The following is a 22,955-nucleotide window of genomic DNA, read 5'->3' on the forward strand; positions in this document are numbered from 1 at the left end:
TTTAATATATTTACAACAATTTATTAATAATTAATGCCATAATTTTTTTATTTATTAAAGAAATGAGGTATAATTATGCATAAATGTTGAAAATCTTTAACATATTAAGCTTTTTACTGTTTCAAATTCATTTTCTAAATTCAACATAATTTTTTCGACATCTTTCGATAAAAATGATTTAACAAATACAAGATATAATAAATTTAACAACTTATCACTAAAAATCATTATTAGTGATTATAAAAACATATATATATATTTAGATATTTTTTAAATTAACAAAAAGACATCAGAATTTATTGTACAATTTTCTATATATATGAATGAATTTAAAAATATTACTTATTTTAAACATGCAAGTGTAGGATAAAATTCATGATTATTTCGTAATTGTAATTTATAGTTATTATTACTATCATTTTTTTTCATTTAAATCATAACATACTGTATTTTTATAATAAAATCTAACAATTAAATTATATGTTCATAGACTTCATTGGTTCATGGACATTCAGTCTTTCTCAAATGTAAATAATATATAATTATAAATGTCTTTAGTTAATTTCATTCGTATTCTGTAATATGGATTGATTATTTTGGACAGTTATAATAATTTAAGAGATATATAATAGCTGATTTTCTATTACATAATTATAAATAAAAGATATAGACTTCTTCTTTTAGTATAACACTTCACCAATAAAAATTTCTGTTTTTTCAAATTCTATAAGGCACTATACATAATATTTACATTTGGCGCGATTATTACAAAAATAGATAAATTATAATACTTTATACTGTGTATATTTTTTCTGTTTTTTTTTTCTTTAATTTACCAATTCTAAGAAATTTGAAACTGGGTAACAAGAAGCTTAGTTGCTTTGGCAATGTCGTATGCACAAGAACGTACTTGCTGGAGGCAATGGCCTATATGTTCGGCGTCACCAGTGCATCTTTGAAGGCCAGAACATTCCGCTTGTAGTCTACCAGTGTTACCATTTAGTTGACGTAAAGCTGATTTAATATTTTCTTCTATAGGATTCTATAATCAATAATAAGTAATATCAGAATTATTAACATTTTTTAGTAAGAAAGTATTTTTGTTAATTATATGGCGTAATTTTATTACCTGTGGAAATATAGCTGTTAATTCCGCAACAGCAACGCGTATACGTTCGGCACATGGTACAAAAGCTTCGCGTTGATGCGGATCTTGCATAGCCATCCATAATTCTTGTATCCTTCTTGTAACTTGCTCTGTTCTTCTCGTTACCTCTTCACTTGGAGGCAAAGTAGGAATGCCATAGTCCCATAAGCTTTGTGTATTTGTACGAGATAAAGCCTCTGTATCTCTGTTGGTCTATATAATAAAAAGAAATAATATAAAAATAAAACAAATATTGTATCCTAATGTATTTGTTATAAAAATAATTAAATAACCTGACAAATGGTTGTAGACCATGAATTTGGTTTTCGTAAACCTTCTCTCGTCTCATACATAGATGCAGGTCGCTGATTGCTTCTTGAAATAGATGTCTTAATATCCAAAACTGGTTCTAATTCTGGTTCTTGTTCACTTCCAATGTGCCCATTTAAAATACCATCAGCAGATGTTTTATTATGCTGCAATTATTTTTTATTTCACAATTTATTAAAAGAAGAATTTCAATTAATAAAATTTACAATAACACTATTGATTTCTGATATATTCTCTTTACACAATTTAAATAAGAAATCAAGTGTATCGTCACCTCAATTATTTGTTTTAAACCAACATTCTCTTGTGTAAGTTTATCTACAGTATTTTGCAGAACATGTATTTGACTTTGTAAATCTCGTACAGTAGATTCTGAAAGTGTTAATTGTTTCTTTAGAACTTCTACTACTGATGGAAGACCTTTTGCCATTGGAACGAAAACGTCCTAAAAAAGTTAATATAATAGATATAAAAAAAAATTAAGTAAAAAAAAAAATATATATATGCAATAATTATTAATATATATAATGTTTTGTATGATGTTTTCTTATATATATTACTAAATATTGCAGGTTATGATAAGTGTTACATATTGATTGTATATTTCTAAGACAGTTAAAATGACCAAAAAAACTATAAACTCACTCTGTATGTATAACTTTGTTATAAACTTTTAGTATATATACTGGAAACAATATTGAATTACATATATTTGTATAATAATATTCATATACAGAGTAAGAATTGAATATAAATAAAATTTATGATGAGTCAATAATTTTACTTGTAAAGAAGGTATTGGTTACTTGTCTTGTAAGTAATAATTTGTTATTTATATACATATTTTATGTCATTTTGTAAGAAAATAATTCAATTTACAAATATCTAATTTCAATACATATATTGATATTTAATATATATATATATATATTTATATATTTTAATATGTATATATACACACATACATATAGAACTTTGCACTTTTTGCACATGCACCAATAATGTTGTGCACTTGCCTAATAACACTGCTTACAGAACAGCCATGAGTTTAGTCGATTCCGTGTTCTTCTTTTTCTTACCAAAGTCGATACCTTCAATATATTAGTATATAACTTCATTAATAAAGAATCTTTTTCTTTAGTAAGTATAAAAATACATGATCACACGAAAAACAGGACATATTATCCACAATTTAGAAATATTTTCACCTTGTATTTTTGTATTACTTTAAAAGATATGAATGTGTATATATATATATTTTTTTATATTATTAAATCTCAATAATTTTTCAGTTCTAAATCCTTATACATCAAATTTAAAATTTAAGTTTAAACTATATGAATTATAATTATAATTATTATTATACCTCATCAACAATTTTTAGCTGAGTAGATAATTCTGTTGTGGTATTATTTACTGATGTTAAAGTATAATCATCATCAGAAGCAACACTGTCATATAATGGTTCGTCATCAGACATTTGTGATCCATGTTTACCAAATTGTTCTTTGCGAAGCATTGATACCACAGGGTCTTGAATATGATATATATATGTATTTTTGTTTATATTTATACATGCTATTTTTTTTATACATTACAGTAATTCGCAAACCTTGCAATGGTATATTATTTGAAAGCATGTGTCTTCTACCAGCTTCAATAAGTAGATCTATAATAAGTCTAGCAAATTCTTTTGGAATAAACCTTGCTAATTTTTGTCTACCTTGATTTCTTGTTGTGGACAGTTGTGGATTAACAGGTAAAAATGGAACTGTACATCTTTCTGGTGCTGATGCAGTTGAAAACCAAACTATATAACAGTACCAAAAACAATAATTAATAATTGATATATCACATAACAAAGTTTATCTTACAAAATTATAAAAACTTTATTTTCCATGCTAACATTAATATATGTAATGTTAATTTATTTTCTTTTTGCTTAAATGTATGAAATTTGAAATATTCATCATCAAATTATTTCAAACTATTTTAAAGTTAAATATATACTTTTAAATCTATTTTAACTTACCCTTCCTTAGGAATAATGCAATAAAAAAATTATATATTTAATTGTAATTACATGAATATTATATTTTTATCTTAATTTAATACATTTACCATAGATATTTTTGTATAACATTATTAATAATTTTACTTTTAGGCCATTACATAATTGCTATCGTTATTTCATCATATATACCATATATTTCATGCACTTATATTAAAATTCTTCCATCATAAAATTGAAATTTTTGTTGCATCCGGAGTTGATTAGATGTCCATTAAATAAAAACAAATTGTAGATATCAATGACCAATATGATGATAATTAAAAAAATAATATTTTTTTATATTATATCAATTTTAATTTTATATAAAAATACGATAGAAATCCTGCAACAACCTATTCAGACTTCAATAAATAAAAATATAAAATAAAACTCACTTCTTTCCATTTCTCTACGGTCCACTTCATCATATACATCTATTGCGAGTTCTTCTAAGAGATGATTTGATAGCTACAATTGCAGTTAATACATCTTTCAAAAATATGTAGAACAAAAGAATACTAGCTATCATAAAACAATAATGCTAATATTCACCGTTTGCAATCTATTATGTCCTTCAATGATCGAATCATTTGATTCCGCCATTGATGCACATTCAGGTATGATTAAATGTTCATCCGATCGATGATCTGGCTTACGTGAACATACATAGTATGTTAATCTATCAGTAACTTCATACATGCATTCTTTAATACGCTCTGATAAATCTAAATGGCCTGCCATTCTAAAATGAAAAAATTATATATAAATATACATGTATAGATATAAATATATAATAATAATAGTTTAAAAATTGTTATATGTAAATTTTTAATAATATAATAATTTTTAGATTTTTAATATCCTACTTAGCAATTTCAGTAGGTGTTTGCCCATTTGAATCTAATATACTAGGATTTCCACCATTGACAATCAATAATTCTATTTGTAAAATTTGTCCTGCTCTTGCTGCTACATGTAAAGGAGTTGTACCTTTCTCCTAAAAAAAAGAAAAGAGAAGTACAAAAAACATAAAGAGGCACGTAAAGAAGTAATAACATATACTAAATATTAATTCCTAATACTGCTAACTTGCCTTATAAAAATAATTAGGATTAGCACCCTGTGCTAATAATCTTAATGAAGTCTCTAAATTAGATGTACGAACACTGCTATGTAATTGTCTATTGAGTTCTTCTTCACTACAGCATTCTTCTTTACTAGGCCTTAATATAAAAGCTAAGTGTTGATGCTTAGCTTTAATAAATTCTGCTTTAATGGGACTAAGAACAGATTATATATTTATATTGTAATTACAAATTGAATCTCAAGATTTAACTTTTCTAATATTTTTGTGTAAAATGTTATAGAAGCATAAAAAATATTGTGTTTTGTTATTTTATACTAACTGTATTGGATCCTTAGCTTGTGGTTTTCTTCTACTAATCTTAGAATGATTAGGATCTAAGAGAGAATGTTCCCAAATACTGTTTGCTCCACTTTCATTTAATGTATGTACCATCTGTATATATAAATATAATATAAATATTGTATATTATAGTAAAAATATAAGTACTCTTCATAAATTGAAGCATTTAAATCACTTATATATATGTATATATATATATATATATATATATATATACACATATATATATATATATATATGTGTTTATTTTTACACTAACATTATGCAGATGTATATTCCAAATACTTTTATGGAGTGACTTAATATGTGATATATGTCGTCCAAGACTACGATGTATGCCGCAACAATCATCACATAATAAAATAGCTCTGTTTATTGAGGCCCATCCTGGTTCTGTATAAACTTATTTTTATTTATATACAATATAAATAAGCCAAAAGTTGATTAAACTTTTAAATCAACTTTTGTCTACAAAAAATCAGTATCTGTGTCACTAGAGACATAAGATAATAAATTATGTCATAAAAATATATTCAAAACATATAATTATGCAAAGAGTATAAACTAATTACATTTTACAATATAAATGTATGCGGAATATTCAAAACACTATTATTATTATTACATAAGGAGTTATTTAATATAATTTTGTTAAAATAGTATAAATCATAACGAACGAAATTAATGTACTTACCAACAGCTCCACAATCAGCACATACATCTCCATTCACTCTGTGTTTAGGACGAGCCATTTTTCCTATTTAATAATATACTTTATTATAACATTAGGGTAAAGTAGAAAAATATAGTATAATTAGCTAACAATTGTTAACAATTAATAACTATTCTATTATTGATATGACTGTAAATAACGAACTCGACGTCATTTTACTTATTAATAAAGCTACCGTGACGTGTGTCCTCTTGGCTAAATGCACGATTGCAGTAAGCAATAGTAGCCTTCATGAAATTTGTCGTAATGTGAACATAATAAACAGTAAAATTATACGTGTAAAATAAAAATAATTTTGTAGTTCAGGTTGCATCGTTTTTCGAAAATCAATTCGGTTCATTTTACAACAAAAATATGTACTCCTTACCACCCTTGTTCAAACAAAATCACTATGGACTATTTTGTATTGCTAAATGATGAATACGATAAAGAAAGTAAATAATCAATTGACTTTACTTTCTCTCATTTTATATTTATCCAAAAATGAATTCGTTGGTTTCGATTTCAAATACCTATGTTCTTATTTCTACTTGAAATACAATTAAAATGTAACTACTTACGCACCATCTATATGTAGAAATAATAAATAAATAGAAAGAAAAATTACATTAGTGCTTACACAATCAAAGATCTCTTGGCTATTTTATTCAATATACATAATAATATATAATGTACATATTATATATACATATGTGTGTATTTTACACTTGAATAGTTATAGAAGTTATTTTAATTAAATATAGTAAATTATTTTATACAAATATTTTATATTTTAATAGTTATTTATTTAAATTTTATAAACCGAAAAGCCATTGAATTAATAAGTTAAAATATTAATCTTAGATTAAAATAAAGTTTCAATACTACGTTAAAGATCCGTGTCCAATGGAAATTGTATTATTATGTATTTATTATTATTATTGTAAAAAAATTATGTGTTACTGAAACTAAATGGAAATAAACTTTTGTTTATGTATATATTACAATCTCTTATATTATTCGCATGAATTTATATTTTAAGTCATTAATTGTAACATTCGTATTATAATATGATTTTGTTTATACTGGGATATAAAGTATCCTTTTCAATATTACATTTTTCAATATTACATTTTTATTTTGATACTATAATAGTATTAATTTTATTTATAAATTATATAATTATAAAAGATTAAATAAATATATAATATTTGTTCTAATAAAATGTATAAATATATATCATTTCAATCGACATAAATAGATATGAACTAAAAGATATTAATATTAAAAATGACATATATAAAATCTTAAATTAAATTTTGTAGTGTTTATAATTTAAAATTTGCCTTAAATTTCATAAAAAAAATCCTAATAAACATAAACCTACACTTCTTATTTCAGAGATGAACAGATTTTGTTTTAATGTGAATACATAAATATTTTTTGTATTAGATAAAAAATAGCTAAGTTATACAACTAAACAAGAACTATAAATACGCATTCAATTTGCATGCGATATAATTCAGAATATGCCAAATTTTATGAAGATATGTAAAACAATTATTCATATGATGCTGAGTGTATTTAAGAATAAAGGCTATTTTTACTATTTATTGTGATTAATTGTGCAATTACGATAAACTATGTTCATGCCAAAGCAAAAGTGATTTATCAAGGAAATAAAAAAATTGTAGATCCAAATTTATTAAGAATTTTTCTCAAATTTGAAGTATAGAATATACTTATAAATATTGACACATTTGTTTAAAATCATCCTGTATAGATGTATGTTAGCATGCATGTATATCGTATGTATACTCATTTACTTATTCATCATATAAATTTTGTAGTTCTGTTAAAATTTTGGTAGAAAGATATGACTTATCTTTAGGAATATTGGGTGCTACGTTTCTATTTTTTTGTATGTGTGATTTGAATTTTTTATTAGATGGTGTTTCTAAAAAATTAAGTGATGATTTTAAATTTATGTAATCTTGCAAAGCTGACTCACCAAACTTATCATAATTTGGTATAGTAATTTGAAGAACTTGTGGACTTAGTTGCAAAGATTTGTTATGATCAAATTGAAATTCTAAATTTTTGTAAATATCATTTTCTTTCTCTTCTCCGTTTAATTCAATTGGTGCTTCTATTTTTACATTATTATTATTTTTCTTTAATTTGCTGCTTACAATATCAATATTATTTTCTTCTTCTTTTCCTTCATGATACATTTGCAAAGTTTCTCTCATTATTTTATCATTAGAATCAACAGTTTGACCCTGTCTCTTTATTGAATCAGTATTAACATACAATATTTTGTTAATACGTTTTAATAATGAATCTATCTTTAAAGCATTATCTTGAAATATATTTAACAAGTCTTCTAAAGAAGATTTTAAAGACACAATAGCACTTCTATCTACATATAAATGGTCTTCCTCTGAAAAACCTACAGTATTATCATTTACAGACATTTCCGATTCTTCTGTGAGAATTATATTTTTTAATTCTTTGCATGAATCTTTTAAATTATCAATACTTTTATTTATAGAAGAATTATTTCTATTTATATTGCAATGTTCTTCTTTCTTTATTTTATTATCTATTGATGTAATATTTTTTCTTATAAATACACTTTCATCACAAGATAATGGCATTTCATTATCAATAGAATTATGCAATGTATTTATTTTATTTTCACAATTGTATTGTAAAAGTTTTTGTAACTTCAAATTAACTTCCGTTCGTGAATTATCATGCGTTCTTTGCATAAAAGAACAAATTCGAACATTAGGATCTTTAATATGTTGGTTCTCTGAAGCTTCAAGCATGTGTAAATTCGTTATCATATTATTTTTGATAGAAACAAAAGGTGATGGCTTAACTTTGCTAGATTGTTGCTTCAAATACATACTTTTTATAAAATTTGGAGGTAAAAGACAAGTTTTTGTATTACGATTACTTGAATTTAAACAAATTGATTTTTCTTCTTGGACCTTTAGTAACACTGTATTAGTATTGTTTTCCTTTTGTTGTTTTGGAGATATAAAATTAAAATTTAAATTTCTCCGTACTTTCCGATCACGTCTAATTAAATTAGAGGATATATCTTTTTCTAAAAATAGAATAAATACATTTTGATAGTAACAAATGTGTTTATATAATGTGTAAATTAAAAATAAGTAGTTGAAATAATATATGTAAATAATTATTATAAAAAATAAAAATAACAAACTTACTGTTATTGTCAGAATTTTGCAGAATTTGTTTATTATGAAGACTTGTTTTTATTAGGTTTTTTTCCTGTGATTTTCCTCGAACTAAAATAATATATATTGTTAAATAAGAAATAACAATATATTCTTAAAAAATATTATTAGTTAAAACAGTCAAACAAATATTATACAGTAATAAATATACCATTGTTCTTTTGAATTAATCCTATTTTCTTTTCATTAGAAAGAACTTTTTTTAATCTCTCTGGTTTTGTTCTCTTGCGCACTAGAATTAAGTAAATTAATATAATAGAAAAATAGACTTTAGACTTTTACAACAAAATAAATCCAAAATATCATAACAATGACATATATGTACAAACCAGTGCGATTAATTGTTTTTGAATCAAGCAATTGTGTTATTTTTACAGGTTGAGATCTTGATTGTTCTATAAATTTAATATAATTCTATTATTATATATAAAACAAAACAATGATATTAATAGATTATAAAAAATTCAAATTTAATCAAATTTCATAAAAATTCATATACTTTTATTACACATTATATTCTTACCTATAATTTTACAGTCTGATGATATTTCTGACCATGATTTATATTGTGGCAATTTTATATATTCATTAGACTTCATGTTAGGCTTTACCTAAAGGAATATATCTATAAAATTTTATATAATAATTGACTTGATACATTAATATAATACCATTAAAACTAATATAATACCTAATATAATACTATACTAATATAATAAAACTAAAATAATACCATTAAAATTAACATATAATAATATTTTTTATATACTTACTGTAGAATGCCAACCTTTCATTGCAATTTCCATTGTTTATACTGTTAATATGTTTCTAAATTAATAGACATTTATGAGTATGTCATTTTATCTATTTACTTATCTTCAATTCTAAAGTTGATTACATCTTTCGAGTAAATAAAAAAAAAATAAAAATATGAAAAACCATTGAAAAGCATTTGCAAATAAAAATGTACATTTTTACTTACATTTTAAATATATTGAAATTGTTAATTTTATCTTACAAATTTAAACGGAATAAGACTTGCTAACCGACAATAAAATGTTCTAGTATAGTCCGTAACTGATATTTACTGGAATATAAAAATATAATGGCATAAAACAACACACTTTCAAATTATTCAATAAATTTCTATTGGTTGTCAATATAAAATTATCTATTATTTTTAATATTAGTAATTTATATCTATGCTTTTGTATTATAACTTTAATCAAATATATTTAAATTATAAAGTGTAATTTTAATTTTTATGAATCATAAAGGCGGGCAAATGATTAAATGTTCTGTATCATTCATTGGTCATTGCAATATAAATATAAAGCTGGACATTCATAACAATTATTAGGATCGGCAACAAAATTTATAAGTAATTTAAAAAATTAATTATTCTTTCTCGAAACTTTTAGGCTAATTTTTTTGTTAAATTGTCACAAACTTAACTTATAGTTGATTTTTTATCTTATCTAGAAACATTTAGTACACTTAAAAACTTTTGGACCACCTTGTATAAACGAATAAGAAAAGGAGTATGTACATAACGCGAAAATTTTGTTAAATACAGACATACATATATACCTTTATAGTTTAATTTTTCGCTGAGGATTTATCTTTTTGCAATTATGTAATAATAAAATTACATTTGTGTGCCAGACAAAAACATGGTTGTAAATATAAAACTTTTACAAATTCCTATTAATTCATTCATCAATACAATATGTAAAGTAGTTATATTCTTTCATCGTTTTTCAGTTTTTTGAGTTGTTAATAAAGTAAGACAAACGAATCCGAAAATAGTGTTAAGTAATATTATGAAAATTAATAAACAATGCAATTAAGTGCAATATCAAACGTTTAAAAATTAGTAAAAGTCATCTAGTGATTGGTTTAAATTATATTGGACAATTTGTAGTGGTACACAAATTTCAATAGACATTTCTTATCTAAAATTCTTTATTCACTGAGGAAACATTTGACGGCCATTTTGTTAAATTTATTTCCAAACGTATCCCCTCCAAATTGAAAACAACCGAAGGTCGACGCTGCTCTCGGTTTGCATAAAGTATTTTTGGTTAGGTTAATAATTGTGTTGATGAAATTAAAAGTAAGTAGATCATTACTATTGTGCTTTTATAGACTTGCAATAAATTCATACAAAAGTTTATATTGACGTACGAAATTGTACATACATAGAGCAATTTATGATTTGTAGTTGGATGATAGAAGGCTTGGCACACAGAGGCTATGGCTACTACTTTTATCATGCGTAAAATTCTACTATCCAATTTCTCGCTCTTAGTTTTTAATGTATCATGCAATTGGCATATAATTTATTTTATTCATTCGTGTCTTCTTGCGTTAATACATAATGTTATGATTACTTATAACCTCTAAAGTCATAACCTATATAGTATAACCTTAGACGTCAATATTTTAAATATGTTGATATTTTACTATTACCTGAATTATTTTAGTAGAGTGTTTAAATATTTAAAATTGAGATATTGTTTTATATTTTTGTAACAGAACGAACGAAATAATCTATCTTTAAAAAGGATTGTCAGATCATACTAATGCTGTAATATTTATGATCTATTTTTGATCGATAAAAATCTATACTAGTATCAATATATTGAAACAATTGATTTAAATGAACGTTATTTATTCATAATAATTATTTATATTCTTTTATTTAAAGATTATTTATTTTATATGTTACAGTGATTTCTGGAAATAAATAACATTATATTTCAACAAAATGGATGTTTCTGGTGATTTGACATTGCAATGGGTGGAAGAGGTAGGAAATGTGATTCATGAAGAAGTTATATGTGGCTTGGAAGCAGAATTGGTAGCACCCGAAGAAGAAGTAATAGGAGCCTGCGAAGAAGTTACAGTAGAAGAAACTGGAGAATCGGTTTCCAATGTACCTCCAACAACTGAATCAGAAATTCTAATGGTTCCCCAGACCAGTGATATGGACTCTATTTATATAGTACCACAAGATCAAGGTCATGATTACCTTAATATACAAGTTACAGAAGAAGTAATTGCAGATAATTGGGACAGATCTGGTCCAGATGATGGGTAAGATTCTTATCTATAACAAATGTATATTAAGTAAGTCATTCAACTTGACAATCTTAAATTACTCTAAACTATTTGCTGTATAATATAATTTTTCAACAAAGTTGCTTGACATTAAAGAGAACATATAACATAATGATCTTACCGTCTTACTTTTTTGTCAAGATATGAAAATCACCTTCAGCTTTTGTAATAGGACACTTAATACTTCTTCATATATTTTGATACAGTATCAAAACCGTAGTAAGAAAGTATTATATAAGGTAGAAAATAAAGTTAATACTTACTGAGAAATTAGTAAAATGTTTTATTTTAAGCAATGTTTGAACTGTTATTTTTTACAATCAGTAAAATTGTAATATAATATTTATTATGTTTGCTATCCATAATATGCAAGACAGTTATCATATTGATATTATATTTTTGATAACATCAAACATGTTGATATGGTAGATTTTTTTAGAAAAAACAGTAATATTTAAGACAAAAATTGAATACTTTTAATTTGTCTGTAAAATATGATTTTATGATGCTATAATCAACTGTACTATACCAGATAGTATTTTAATATTTTTGAATGTTAACTTCGGAAAGTTAAAGCTTTGATGTTAATGCTAAGATTTTTCGATTACAAGTGCATATTTTTTAAATTAATATCCGTGATTTATGAGTATAACTTTGTCAATGAATAAAATATTTTATTCTTACAATTTCGTCAGGATATGAATTTGTGTTCTCCATTTGATGTAGAGAAAACTCATAAGATTGTACATAATTTTTAAACTCTTTTTCATGGCATCCCTGATGCTTTGAAAGGTGATACGGATAATATTCTGAATAAAATTCTGAAATTAAAGAATCTATACAATACTAGTCTGGCTAATTTCATTATCTCATAAAATTTGATATGATATATGTAATTGTTATCATAAAAATTTTTTATTTGTTACAATTTTACTATACATTACTATGCATTTTTGCATATTGAAGTTGTTATTATTATAAAACATTTTATCAAGACATAAAATCTTAAAATGGTAGAATTATACTACTACTTAGTTGATTTAGAATTTTTAGAATTTTTGCCTGCGTATAAAATTTTAATTACAAGATTTTCATTATATTTTCATCTTCTTCCACGAATACTGTTACTATAAATAATTTTTACTACACTAAGTTTAGTGAGTAGTGTCATGTTGTTTTCTAAAATCTAATAAAAATAGCAGATTAAACGTACATCATAATAAAAGTTACATTAATTGGAAACTTTTTTATCTTATCAAAAAAGTTAAATAGAGAAAAATATTGAACATTGTTATATGTGTTCTCAATGTCAAGTGAATTTTTGATTTTTTCATACAGCAAATAGTTTAGACTTAAGAACATCAATTAAATTATATATCTGGTATACTTATAAACGATTATTAAATCAAAATTATGTACTTGTACATTAAACTATTGTAATTAATAATTTATCTATAAAAATAAAAATTTAATACAAAAATATTTTCAATGAAAGGGTCGAAATTCCAGAAACAAAAGTTTCTCATGACAATCTCTTAGAATATGATGACATGGAAATACCATTACCTATTGATCAAGATTCTTACACAAATACTCGTCCATATCCATGCGATTTTTGTAGTCGAAGATTCAGAAAAAAGGCAAATTTAATGAATCATATGGTGGCACATCAAACTGATCGTCCTCATCATTGTAATTTATGTGGAGCTCGTTATGTACGAAAGTGTGATCTTATGAATCATTTAAAAACTCATGCTTATGCTCCATCTCGGGATGGCTTGGATGATGATTTAAATGATGATGATTCATTAGCTCCTGAAGAAGAAGAAACTAATAAAGGTAGACGTAAGAAAGTACAATCTAACGCACCAAGAAAACGTAAAAACAACTCAACTATTTCCAAAAGAAATAATGATGATGTAAAAGTTGAAATGGATAAATATGTTAATAAATCTTACGATTATGTGGATGAAGATATGCGTTTATTAGAAGAAATGACTAATCGAAATTCAGTTCGTGGTAATAATTATCCATCAAGTTCAAGATGGAATGAACAAATATCACCAGTATCAAATGAACAACAACCTCCACGGTGGCCTATTACAGACCCAACAAAACCATATGTTTGTCAGTATTGTGGTGTGGGCTTTGCAAGAGAAAAAGCTCTTGCATCCCATGCTCGTATTCATGGTGGAGACAGTCCATTTGAATGTACTTCTTGTGGTGACATGTTCTGGGATGTTAATAGTTTAAGAGAACATGTTCGAATTAAACATGGAGGAACTGCACAATCGGATATAGAGGAGTTTGATACAAATGATGCTACTTATACAGGTGATGAAAGATTTGGAGAATTTTATTGCAACACTTGTGGAGTTCCTTTTCATCGTTTAGATTTGCTTAAACGCCATCAAAAGTAAGACTTATATACATATTCTGAGTGAAAGAGATGCCCAAAAGTATAGATATAATAAAAATTTATTGTTTATAAAGCTGATGTAAATTATATTTACAAATCAGTATGTTTCATTGTTAATCTTGCCAATAGTAAGTTTCATATATCATTTTTGGGTTTCTTTTAATAATTATACATATAATCTATAATTGTAGCTTTTTTTATAAATCTATATGTGATATTGTTATGATTAACACATAAATAATTAGAAATTATTTTACTTCTTGAATTTTTTAGTCATTTACAGGAAAATAGTTTTGTAATTCTGCGTGGTAATACTATAATTTTAATTTTATTATTGGTTACATTAGGATTCATGTTAAGCAAGAAATGGACATGATGGAAGGTTCGAGTCAGCATCATGTGTGCAATGTATGTGGAGAATGGTTTGAAGAAGCATTAGCTTTATTAGCACATGCCGAACTTCATGCTAGGTATGATATATCTTTAATAATTATTACAGAAGTTAACATGATCATGTTTATATACAAAATAACTTCTCTCACTTTCTTTTAATTTTATTTCTAAATACATTTATTTAATATTTATTTCTGTGTTCTATATTTTGTATCCAGTATTCTGTATCTATACTCATAATATTTGATATAAAATTAAATTTCAAATAAAATGAAAAGCTTATAAAGAAAATTTTTTAAATTATACATATAAGAGATAACATATATCTTCTCTATTACAAAAATTGAAAGGCAATATTAAATAGATAATGCCTTCCCATAATTGACACTACATTGTTATTTTAATATTTACTAATAATTGCTTCCATCTTATTATGTAGATCTCCTAGTCGTCGGTGCTTATTGTGTGGGGAGAGATGTCGTGATGATGCAGAAGTTGCAGAACATGTTCGTCAAAATCATGCAGAAGATGCGCCACCAAATACGTGTACACTTTGTGGAAAAACATGCAAAGACAAACGTAGTTTATTGAAACATTCATGGGTGCATAATGTTGATAAAACATTTAGTTGCACAAAATGTGGAAAACGATTTCATAGTAAAGCTAGGTTACGAAGGTAATAAGTTATACAACTTAAAAAGTTAAGCTATACAACAAGAAGATAATCTAAGTGAATTCATTTATAGGCATATGGTTTCACATCGTAACAAAATGGTTGCATGTGATGAATGTGGAGAAGAATTTCCTGATGGTAGAGCTCTTGTGAGTCATCGTCATTCTCATAATAAAGATCTAGGTGGTCGTTCATTTCCTTGTCGCGAGTGTGGAAAAACATTTGGTAGTCGTAGCTCTCAGCAAATACATATTCGTATTCACACAGGAGAGAGACCTTATGGTTGCAGGTTTTGTTGGAAAGCATTTGCAGATGGTGGTACATTAAGAAAACATGAACGGATTCATACCGGTGAAAAACCCTATGGATGTGCTATCTGCCCTCGTGCATTTAATCAAAGAGTAAGGAAATAATAATTGATAAATATAACTTCGTTAGCATTTTTATTGATAATTTTTATTTTTGTTCTGCATGTTTCTTACATCATCGAAAATTGAAACATGAAAATATGTGATATTATTAACGGTTATTATTTATTCATATAGGTAGTTCTCAGAGAACATGTACGAGCTCATCATTCAGGTCCTGATCCAAAATGCGTTGGTAGTGTTACACCATATTTATGCAAAGTGTGTGGTGATGCTTATGCAACATCGGAAGAAATTGTAGCTCATATAGTACAGCACTGTGATGATAACACTGCATTAAGACGTCAACCACAGACTGGACCACGCAAATATAAAAGAAGGCGTAAATTAAAGCCTCATGAAACAACTACAATGTTAAGAATTAATGAAAATTATGATACACTTGAAGCTGGATCTGATTCAGACGACAATACAAAACGGAAACTTGGTAGGAAAAATAAACAACATAGATCAAATGTCGAAGAAGGTTATCAAAATGTTCTTAAAAGTTTTGAAAGTTCTTTACAAAATATAAATTCAATAGTAAGTAATTCTAAACTGAATCCTGCAAAATCAAAATTATCAAAGAAAAAACTGAGGAAAGAAGAAAAGAAAAATGAAGGGCAAACATCGTGTCAACCAGGTAGACCCAAAATGATACATACTCAAAAAACAAGAGTACCTGTTGAAATGGGTAGTGATGGTGTTAAAAAGGGTCAAAAAACCAAAACGATGGTAACAAGAACTCCTAAAGTAATGCCAAGTGAACATAAATTGGGTATCTTTCCTGGGGGAGAAAGGAACAGACCAAGAACAAAAAATGTTAGTTATCATATTGAGGGAAAATTACAATTAACATCTGCAACATTTCCTAAACCAAAGGAAGACATTGTAAAATTATCATCACAAGCGCAGCCACAAATGGTAACAAATATAAAAATAGAACCTGGTGTAAAAAAATCTTTGGACAGTAATCATAGTAACAATAATAGTAATATTGTTAAAATAAACAATGATAAATTAGACCAAACATCAAGAAAAAAGTCCACTGTTTTTAAGAAGATAAAAAAGCAAAAGCAAATGCTCATAAAAGAAGAACCAAATGATAATACGAATGAAGATGAAACACAAAACAATAACAATACAGAGAATACTAATTCTATACGGTTAATGGAACACACAGTAGATGGAAATAGCCTAGAAGTTGCTTTTGAAGCTAGTGTTGTTACAGCGGAAGAAGAAACTATTCTTCCTGATGTTGATACAATGACTAATAATGATAATATTGGAAATGGAAATGTTAAGCTTAGTGTGAAGGTAGAATCTACACCTCAGAGAATGTTGGCGATTCATAGTGTAATTACACCTGTGGATGACGTTCCAGAAACTATAATACCAGATACTCTGGAGTATACATGCGAAATGTGTTCCGCGGTATTTTCCAGTCGTGCAGAGCTTTTGGTACATGTACCAATACATATTTGATTTAATTTATCTAATATTATGAAAGCAGGTATGAAAATTTGTTCTATTCTAAATGCACTTGTTTAATGAATCAATTTTTAACAATGAATGAAATTTGTTTAATTTAAGTTGGCTTTATATTATGCCAAAGTATCCCTTATTTGTTGCTCCATGGAGTGCACTTTATGTTTATGATATGTTCCAAAGTTATTAATTTTATGAGTTAATCTGTATCATTCTAAAAATATAAAAACATTTGTGAGTAATATTATGTTCATTTTATACTACTCATGTTTTTAAGAAAAAAACTTCGATTCAAATATTAACTTCAACTTGAATTATAATACAGCAACAGGAAATGTTTAAAATGATTTTATATACATGCACACAATTAAGAAGGTAAATATTCAATAAGAAATTAAAAACTTGAAATTTAACAATTGATAATTTAGTAATAATGATCAGTTGTAAGTCATATTCTTTTAAAGTATAGAATTTAATAAAACTTCAATTATTAATAATTGGATCTAAGAAACATATGTTACTTGTATCACTACAAAATTTTATTTATACATTTGCTTTATTTTTTAATGAAGTCATATAATTAAAAGATAAAATTTGTAAATTATCATATGATATGTTGCTAGTACATTATAATTTAATCCATAATTATTCGTTTAAAAATTATGCTTCTTTTCTCACCAATAGTGTATACATGTATATTTAATATAATTGTGATTATTATAAATGTAATAATTACAGAAATAACTATTGTTCTTAAAAAACAAAAAACAAAAAACAATTTTTTGAATTAAACCACTAAAAAGTCATTTTTATTATAATAATTTATGAGTGCAGCCTGTTGTGAATGTATGACAAATATATTATTTTTTTCTTAAAGAAGCAGTGTTAATATCAAATTTATATTAAATTTTTATTATCGTGTATATGTATGCGTGTGTGTGCGCGCGCGTGTGTGAATTTCACTCGGAATTATTAAGAATATCAATGTTTATATAAATAACAAATTTTACTTTTCAATAATTTTAATATATCAATGTTTATAAGTATTATTGTTTAATTTGTCATAATTGCAGTAATATTGTTACTGTATAGACGCACATTTATTTTGGTAACACTGCATTGTTATTGAAATTTAATAAAAGTATGTGTAATAATATCTATGACAGTGATTTCAAATAATTCAATTGGGTAATACAAAACATGTAATACAAATATTATTATATTTTATTAACTAAATACTAGGTGTAAATTATAATGAAAAAGTTATAAAACTAAATGTTATTTTGAATATTCTGTTATGTATTGTTGTACATTCTGTTGTATATTTAGATTTATAAGCCTAGTAATATCTATTGTGAAAATTAGAGGTATTTTTGTCAAGCGCTAAAGTATAATATCACTAAATGATAAAAATATTTTATGAAAATGATTGTAAGACTTTTATTCTACGAAAATAGTAACAGTATGTTTTTCCTATTTCATTGGTTTATATAACGATATTTGAATGGATACAAATTATTGAAATTTGCTGTAATGTAATTTTTATATTTGCCATAAAAGTGGTCATATATTAGAATTGTATTCTTATTATTCTTTCACCTTGAAACAGACAAAAAAGACAATATTATAAGATTTATTCTAGAATTAGTAATTTCTTTAACTTCACAATTTTATTACATATTATTTTAATATCATTCAAAAAATTCTATAGATTTATAAACATATTACTTATAAACTGAATGATACTACAAACTACCAAAAAAATTTCTATTCTTTTTTAATGTTTAATATTTTCGGTTATTAATTAATGTTTTTGTAAACGTGTTATTATAGCTTAGCAATTGACCATATATCTCGGACTTCTTTGACTAAAAATATAATTCATTCATAAACTATTAAGTTATAAACTTAAATTACACGAAATTTAATGAAATTAAATTCTATAAAATTGAAAATTTATTTTCAAAATCAATAATTAATGTATAAATTTTATGTACCCTATATTTTTATTCATACTATAGTTGGTATTGACATATGCATTATGTTTCTAAAAAGTTTAAACTATTATTATTTTCCATCTGTAGAACATCAGATTAAAAAAAATTCATTATATTTCAATGGCATTATGTAAGGCAATCAATCAAAAATAATGTATGCTGTATTTTTGTAGCAAAGAAGTATTTGAATATGATAAAGGTTTCTGTACTGTCTGTCATAGTCTTTTTGCAGAAATGAATATATTTTATTATTTGATATACCCTTCCCTGTGTCCACAGGATTGGGATACAGTGCCTATTTATAAACTCATTTCTATTTTTCCAAAAATGAGTCACATTTTAATGATGGATTCAGAATTCAAGAATTCAGAAGATTGAATAAATAAAGAATCCATTCTAGGATAAACTAATATGATAAAACATGACTAATAATGTAACTTTTATTATAACATTTTATGTTTATATGTATAATGTACATATTTTGCAACTAATAACTTCCTTTGGTAAAGCCTAATTATTCTTTTCCTGTTCATGAGAAAATAATTGAAGTCATTTAAAAACATGTATTATTATAAAACAAGATTATAGTGTCATAAGATTAAAAAATTACAAATATATGACCAATGTAAAATATGAATTTATAATTCATATTATGTATAAAGTAAAAAAATAACATTTGGAAAATGTGTAAATATTATTTGCATAAATCATGTCATAAAAATTGGTTAAAAATTTTAAGAATATAGCTTTCATAAATGGACAAAATTTAATACAAATCACATTCCTAGTTATAATATCTAATATTTTTTTTAATATGTTTTCACATTGTACATTATTTTAATCATTTAATGAATGCAAATATAAAGCAGCTAGTATAGAAAATATTCAGGAAGGCTTAAATCAAGAAGATCAAATAGAATATGTGTAATTTTCAATCGTTAGAGTGAGTCATATATAGGTAAATTATGGCTCTTTAAACTTATAAAATTATTACAATAAATTAAGCATTATAATAATGTGTCGCATGATAAAATTTTAACCAGTTATAAAAAATCTTATATATAAATCACTTTATTAATGAATTAAAATCTAAGATATGTATAGATATGTAAGGATTGGATTTGTATTTTCATTCATAAAAATGCATTTGCATTTTCAATGAATAATTAGTAAAAATGTATATATTATCACGTTGGGTTTGGTATGTTTTTCGTAATTTTACTTTTTTTTTTTTAAATTAAAGTTGCATTAAAGATGCAGCTATCTATATCCGCACATAATTAAGGATGATATTCATACACATATACTGCAGTGTATATGTACATATGTATATATGTACTCAATTGTATTTTAACTATATAAATTTATAGAGACCAGGGTATTGCACATTATACATCATTGTCAATTGTGTGTATGTTGTATATATCCACACGCGTACGTGCGTGCGTGCGTGTGGAAAGAGACTTACATTGTGTACGCGCATATGTAATGTATACATGTATAATATATATTATATATTATATACAGTATATTAATATATAATATAAAATGTGTGTGTGTGTATGTATATATATATATACACATATATATATAATATAATATATACACAAGCATTGTGTGTATGTATACTCTGCTATGATAAAGATAACATTTTGGCAAAAATTGGATAAATTTCTATTTTGTGCAATAGCTCATAATTTATGAATATTTAAAAAGTATTGTTTTTTTATGAACAGTAATTTGATTAAATAGAAAATCCAATTTAAAGCATGAGTAAAAATTATACGCATGCAAATATTTATTAATTGAAATAAATATAGTCAAATTTCACAATACTAAAACAAGTGGAAACAGAGTTATCGGTATAACTGGTATGGTTTTGCAATGCATAAATATATCTATAATATTAATTGTATTTACGTTAAGAACAAATAAATAATTTAATAAACTGTATGTTTATTTAGGGAATAAAGTCACAAATACTATAAATTTCTTTCTCAAATCCCATACATATAACAGAAAGGATAATTAATACTGCTCCAATGATACTTGTGGATGATGGTTCTTCCTTAAAAACATATATTTGTACAATATATGCTAAAATAATATCTAATGATCTGGTAATAGATACTTTCCCTGCTCCTTCAATTTTTAAGGCTTTTGTCACAAGAACTTGTCCACAAAGTCCAGTTATTGATAAAGAAAGTATGTTGCCCCATGAAAACCAGTCATTTGGTAGAATCAACTTGTATTCATGATTTTCAGAAATAATGAAGAAGAAAAATGTTGCTGCTATGAGTGACCAGGCAGATAAATTTAAAACAATTATTGAATAGTGTATTTCTAGACATTTTCTCATTATCACAATATTTAAAGCTGTGAATAAAGTTGCTGTCAGTGCACATATATACCCCATAACATCATATGTTTCTGTTTTATGTATCTACAAAATAAAATTATTATATGAATCCTTTTAATATTGTACATGAATGCATGTAAAATAACTGGTAAGTTCTTAAATGTGTTCAATAAAATAATTATTGAATATTTAACATTTTAATTAACAATATCTAATTATAAATATTATTAACACATTGCTTTTAACATTATATAAAGCATAGATGAACTTGTTATTCTTGATTTTAAAATAAAAGATATTTGTATTTAATTCAATATAAATCATTTTTACCTGAAATAGTAATGGTGGCCTGGCTACAAGTATAACACCTGTAAAAAGCACACAGACAACTACTATGCGCAATAAACCACATGGCTCTTTCAGCAATAGGAAAGAAAGTGCAATAACAATAATTGGAGAACTAAATATAATTGTCGTAGCATCGCCCAAAGGTAATTTTCTAAAGCTGTAGTATAATAATAATAAAGTCATACCACCTACAAAACCCTATATAAAATATACACATTTTTATAAAATATATACTATTAATATTAATATTGGTTTATATAACATTAAACATTACACTGTATATTAAAACTCTGCATAATTTTTATAACAAATATTAAATATAATACTAATAATCATTTGTAAAATAATAAAACCAGATATTATTAATAGAAACAAATAGAAAGTATGAAATAATAAAAAACATATACGCTCACATATATGATATGGCAATATACATACCTGAAGATGTATAAGCATTTGTTGACCCTTAGGCCCTAGAAAATTCTTAGATGTTTTAATTGCAACAATAACCATTGCTAATATTTGCAGAATTGCTCTAATTATTAGTAATAACATCGGATCAACATTACGGACTACTTTTACTAGAGCAGAACTGATTGTAAAAAATGTACCAGACAGGAATGCTAAAAATACACCAAACCATTTTGTACCTTCCTGGTATGTTTCAATATTGTTAGCAAATTGTTCATTATAATGGTAAGCAGGGTGGACACTATTGTAAGAAGTTGTAGATTCAATGCTGAACTTCATAATTCAAATTGTAAACCTGCACAATACACAATTTTCTTGAATGTAGTACATATAACAG

The 22,955-nt window shown here is 25.1% G+C and overlaps 4 protein-coding genes across 14 annotated transcripts; 1 reads left to right on the forward strand and 3 right to left on the reverse strand.

Moving 5' to 3' along the window:
• Nucleotides 1–483: 483 nt before the first annotated feature.
• Git (ARF GTPase-activating protein GIT1) lies at nt 484–6,239 on the reverse strand. 9 transcript variants are annotated; one of them, XM_085657772.1, is made up of 15 exons: nt 5,865–6,239; nt 5,651–5,713; nt 5,216–5,358; nt 4,937–5,049; nt 4,624–4,810; nt 4,397–4,527; nt 4,083–4,272; nt 3,926–3,998; nt 3,201–3,287; nt 3,090–3,146; nt 2,844–3,010; nt 1,752–1,922; nt 1,441–1,623; nt 1,130–1,360; nt 484–1,042 (listed from the first exon to the last, which is right to left on the reverse strand). In XM_085657772.1, the coding sequence occupies exons 1-15, from the start codon at nt 5,920–5,922 to the stop codon at nt 842–844; spliced, it is 2,055 nt and encodes a 684-aa protein (XP_085513898.1). In that variant the 5' UTR covers nt 5,923–6,239; the 3' UTR covers nt 484–841. The 9 variants fall into 9 exon arrangements, with proteins under 9 accessions (XP_085513898.1, XP_035742243.1, XP_085513901.1 ...); XM_035886350.2 differs by having other exon boundaries at nt 486–1,042; nt 3,090–3,287; nt 5,865–6,238; XM_085657775.1 differs by having other exon boundaries at nt 487–1,042; nt 3,090–3,287; nt 5,216–5,349; nt 6,057–6,238.
• Nucleotides 6,240–7,020: 781 nt separating this feature from the next.
• Nucleotides 7,021–10,174, reverse strand: LOC118450528 (uncharacterized). 2 transcript variants are annotated; one of them, XM_035886327.2, is made up of 7 exons: nt 9,923–10,174; nt 9,714–9,840; nt 9,464–9,565; nt 9,270–9,335; nt 9,092–9,172; nt 8,911–8,991; nt 7,021–8,786 (listed from the first exon to the last, which is right to left on the reverse strand). In XM_035886327.2, exons 3-7 carry the CDS (start codon nt 9,537–9,539, stop codon nt 7,495–7,497), a joined length of 1,596 nt encoding a protein of 531 aa, XP_035742220.2. In that variant the 5' UTR covers nt 9,540–9,565; nt 9,714–9,840; nt 9,923–10,174; the 3' UTR covers nt 7,021–7,494. The 2 variants fall into 2 exon arrangements, with proteins under 2 accessions (XP_035742220.2, XP_085513706.1); XM_085657580.1 differs by having other exon boundaries at nt 7,022–8,786; nt 9,464–9,551.
• Nucleotides 10,175–10,906: 732 nt separating this feature from the next.
• LOC118450527 (uncharacterized) lies at nt 10,907–19,015 on the forward strand. 2 transcript variants are annotated; one of them, XM_085657706.1, is made up of 8 exons: nt 10,969–11,056; nt 11,165–11,218; nt 11,674–12,039; nt 13,559–14,479; nt 14,830–14,952; nt 15,315–15,551; nt 15,622–15,949; nt 16,094–19,015. In XM_085657706.1, the coding sequence occupies exons 3-8, from the start codon at nt 11,711–11,713 to the stop codon at nt 17,438–17,440; spliced, it is 3,285 nt and encodes a 1,094-aa protein (XP_085513832.1). In that variant the 5' UTR covers nt 10,969–11,056; nt 11,165–11,218; nt 11,674–11,710; the 3' UTR covers nt 17,441–19,015. The 2 variants fall into 2 exon arrangements, with proteins under 2 accessions (XP_035742216.1, XP_085513832.1); XM_035886323.2 differs by lacking the exon at nt 11,165–11,218 and having other exon boundaries at nt 10,907–11,056; nt 16,094–19,013.
• Nucleotides 19,016–21,265: 2,250 nt separating this feature from the next.
• On the reverse strand, nt 21,266–22,897 carry LOC118450529 (solute carrier family 35 member G1). The gene is made up of 3 exons (XM_035886330.2): nt 22,586–22,897; nt 22,130–22,345; nt 21,266–21,883 (listed from the first exon to the last, which is right to left on the reverse strand). The coding sequence occupies exons 1-3, from the start codon at nt 22,895–22,897 to the stop codon at nt 21,401–21,403; spliced, it is 1,011 nt and encodes a 336-aa protein (XP_035742223.1). The 3' UTR covers nt 21,266–21,400.
• Nucleotides 22,898–22,955: the final 58 nt, after the last annotated feature.

The sequence above is a fragment of the Vespa mandarinia genome, chromosome 6 (assembly GCF_050613455.1).
Source record: "Vespa mandarinia isolate Hongniang chromosome 6, ASM5061345v1, whole genome shotgun sequence".
Taxonomy (NCBI): Eukaryota; Metazoa; Arthropoda; class Insecta; order Hymenoptera; family Vespidae; genus Vespa; species Vespa mandarinia.

What these genes read in the sequence shown, in the direction of transcription:
- Git (XM_035886350.2), bottom strand. Translation starts at nt 5,922, where the DNA reads ATGAAGGCTACTATTGCTTACTGCAATCGTGCATTTAGCCAAGAGGAC. An exon ending in GGAATATACATCTGCATAAT is followed by an intron (nt 5,050 to 5,215) that starts GTTAGTGTAAAA and finishes TTATATATACAG; the next exon opens with ATGGTACATACATTAAATGA. An exon ending in GGTCTACAACCATTTGTCAG is followed by an intron (nt 1,361 to 1,440) that starts GTTATTTAATTA and finishes TTTATTATATAG; the next exon opens with ACCAACAGAGATACAGAGGC.
- LOC118450528 (XM_085657580.1), bottom strand. Translation starts at nt 9,746, where the DNA reads ATGGAAATTGCAATGAAAGGTTGGCATTCTACA. An exon ending in TGAAAGGTTGGCATTCTACA is followed by an intron (nt 9,552 to 9,713) that starts GTAAGTATATAA and finishes ATATTCCTTTAG; the next exon opens with GTAAAGCCTAACATGAAGTC. An exon ending in AAAAACAATTAATCGCACTG is followed by an intron (nt 9,173 to 9,269) that starts GTTTGTACATAT and finishes ACTTAATTCTAG; the next exon opens with TGCGCAAGAGAACAAAACCA.
- LOC118450527 (XM_035886323.2), top strand. Translation starts at nt 11,711, where the DNA reads ATGGATGTTTCTGGTGATTTGACATTGCAATGGGTGGAAGAGGTAGGA. An exon ending in AGATCTGGTCCAGATGATGG is followed by an intron (nt 12,040 to 13,558) that starts GTAAGATTCTTA and finishes TTTCAATGAAAG; the next exon opens with GGTCGAAATTCCAGAAACAA. An exon ending in TTGCTTAAACGCCATCAAAA is followed by an intron (nt 14,480 to 14,829) that starts GTAAGACTTATA and finishes TGGTTACATTAG; the next exon opens with GATTCATGTTAAGCAAGAAA.
- LOC118450529 (XM_035886330.2), bottom strand. Translation starts at nt 22,897, where the DNA reads ATGAAGTTCAGCATTGAATCTACAACTTCTTACAATAGTGTCCACCCT. An exon ending in AAATGCTTATACATCTTCAG is followed by an intron (nt 22,346 to 22,585) that starts GTATGTATATTG and finishes TATTTTATATAG; the next exon opens with GGTTTTGTAGGTGGTATGAC. An exon ending in GGCCACCATTACTATTTCAG is followed by an intron (nt 21,884 to 22,129) that starts GTAAAAATGATT and finishes TTTATTTTGTAG; the next exon opens with ATACATAAAACAGAAACATA.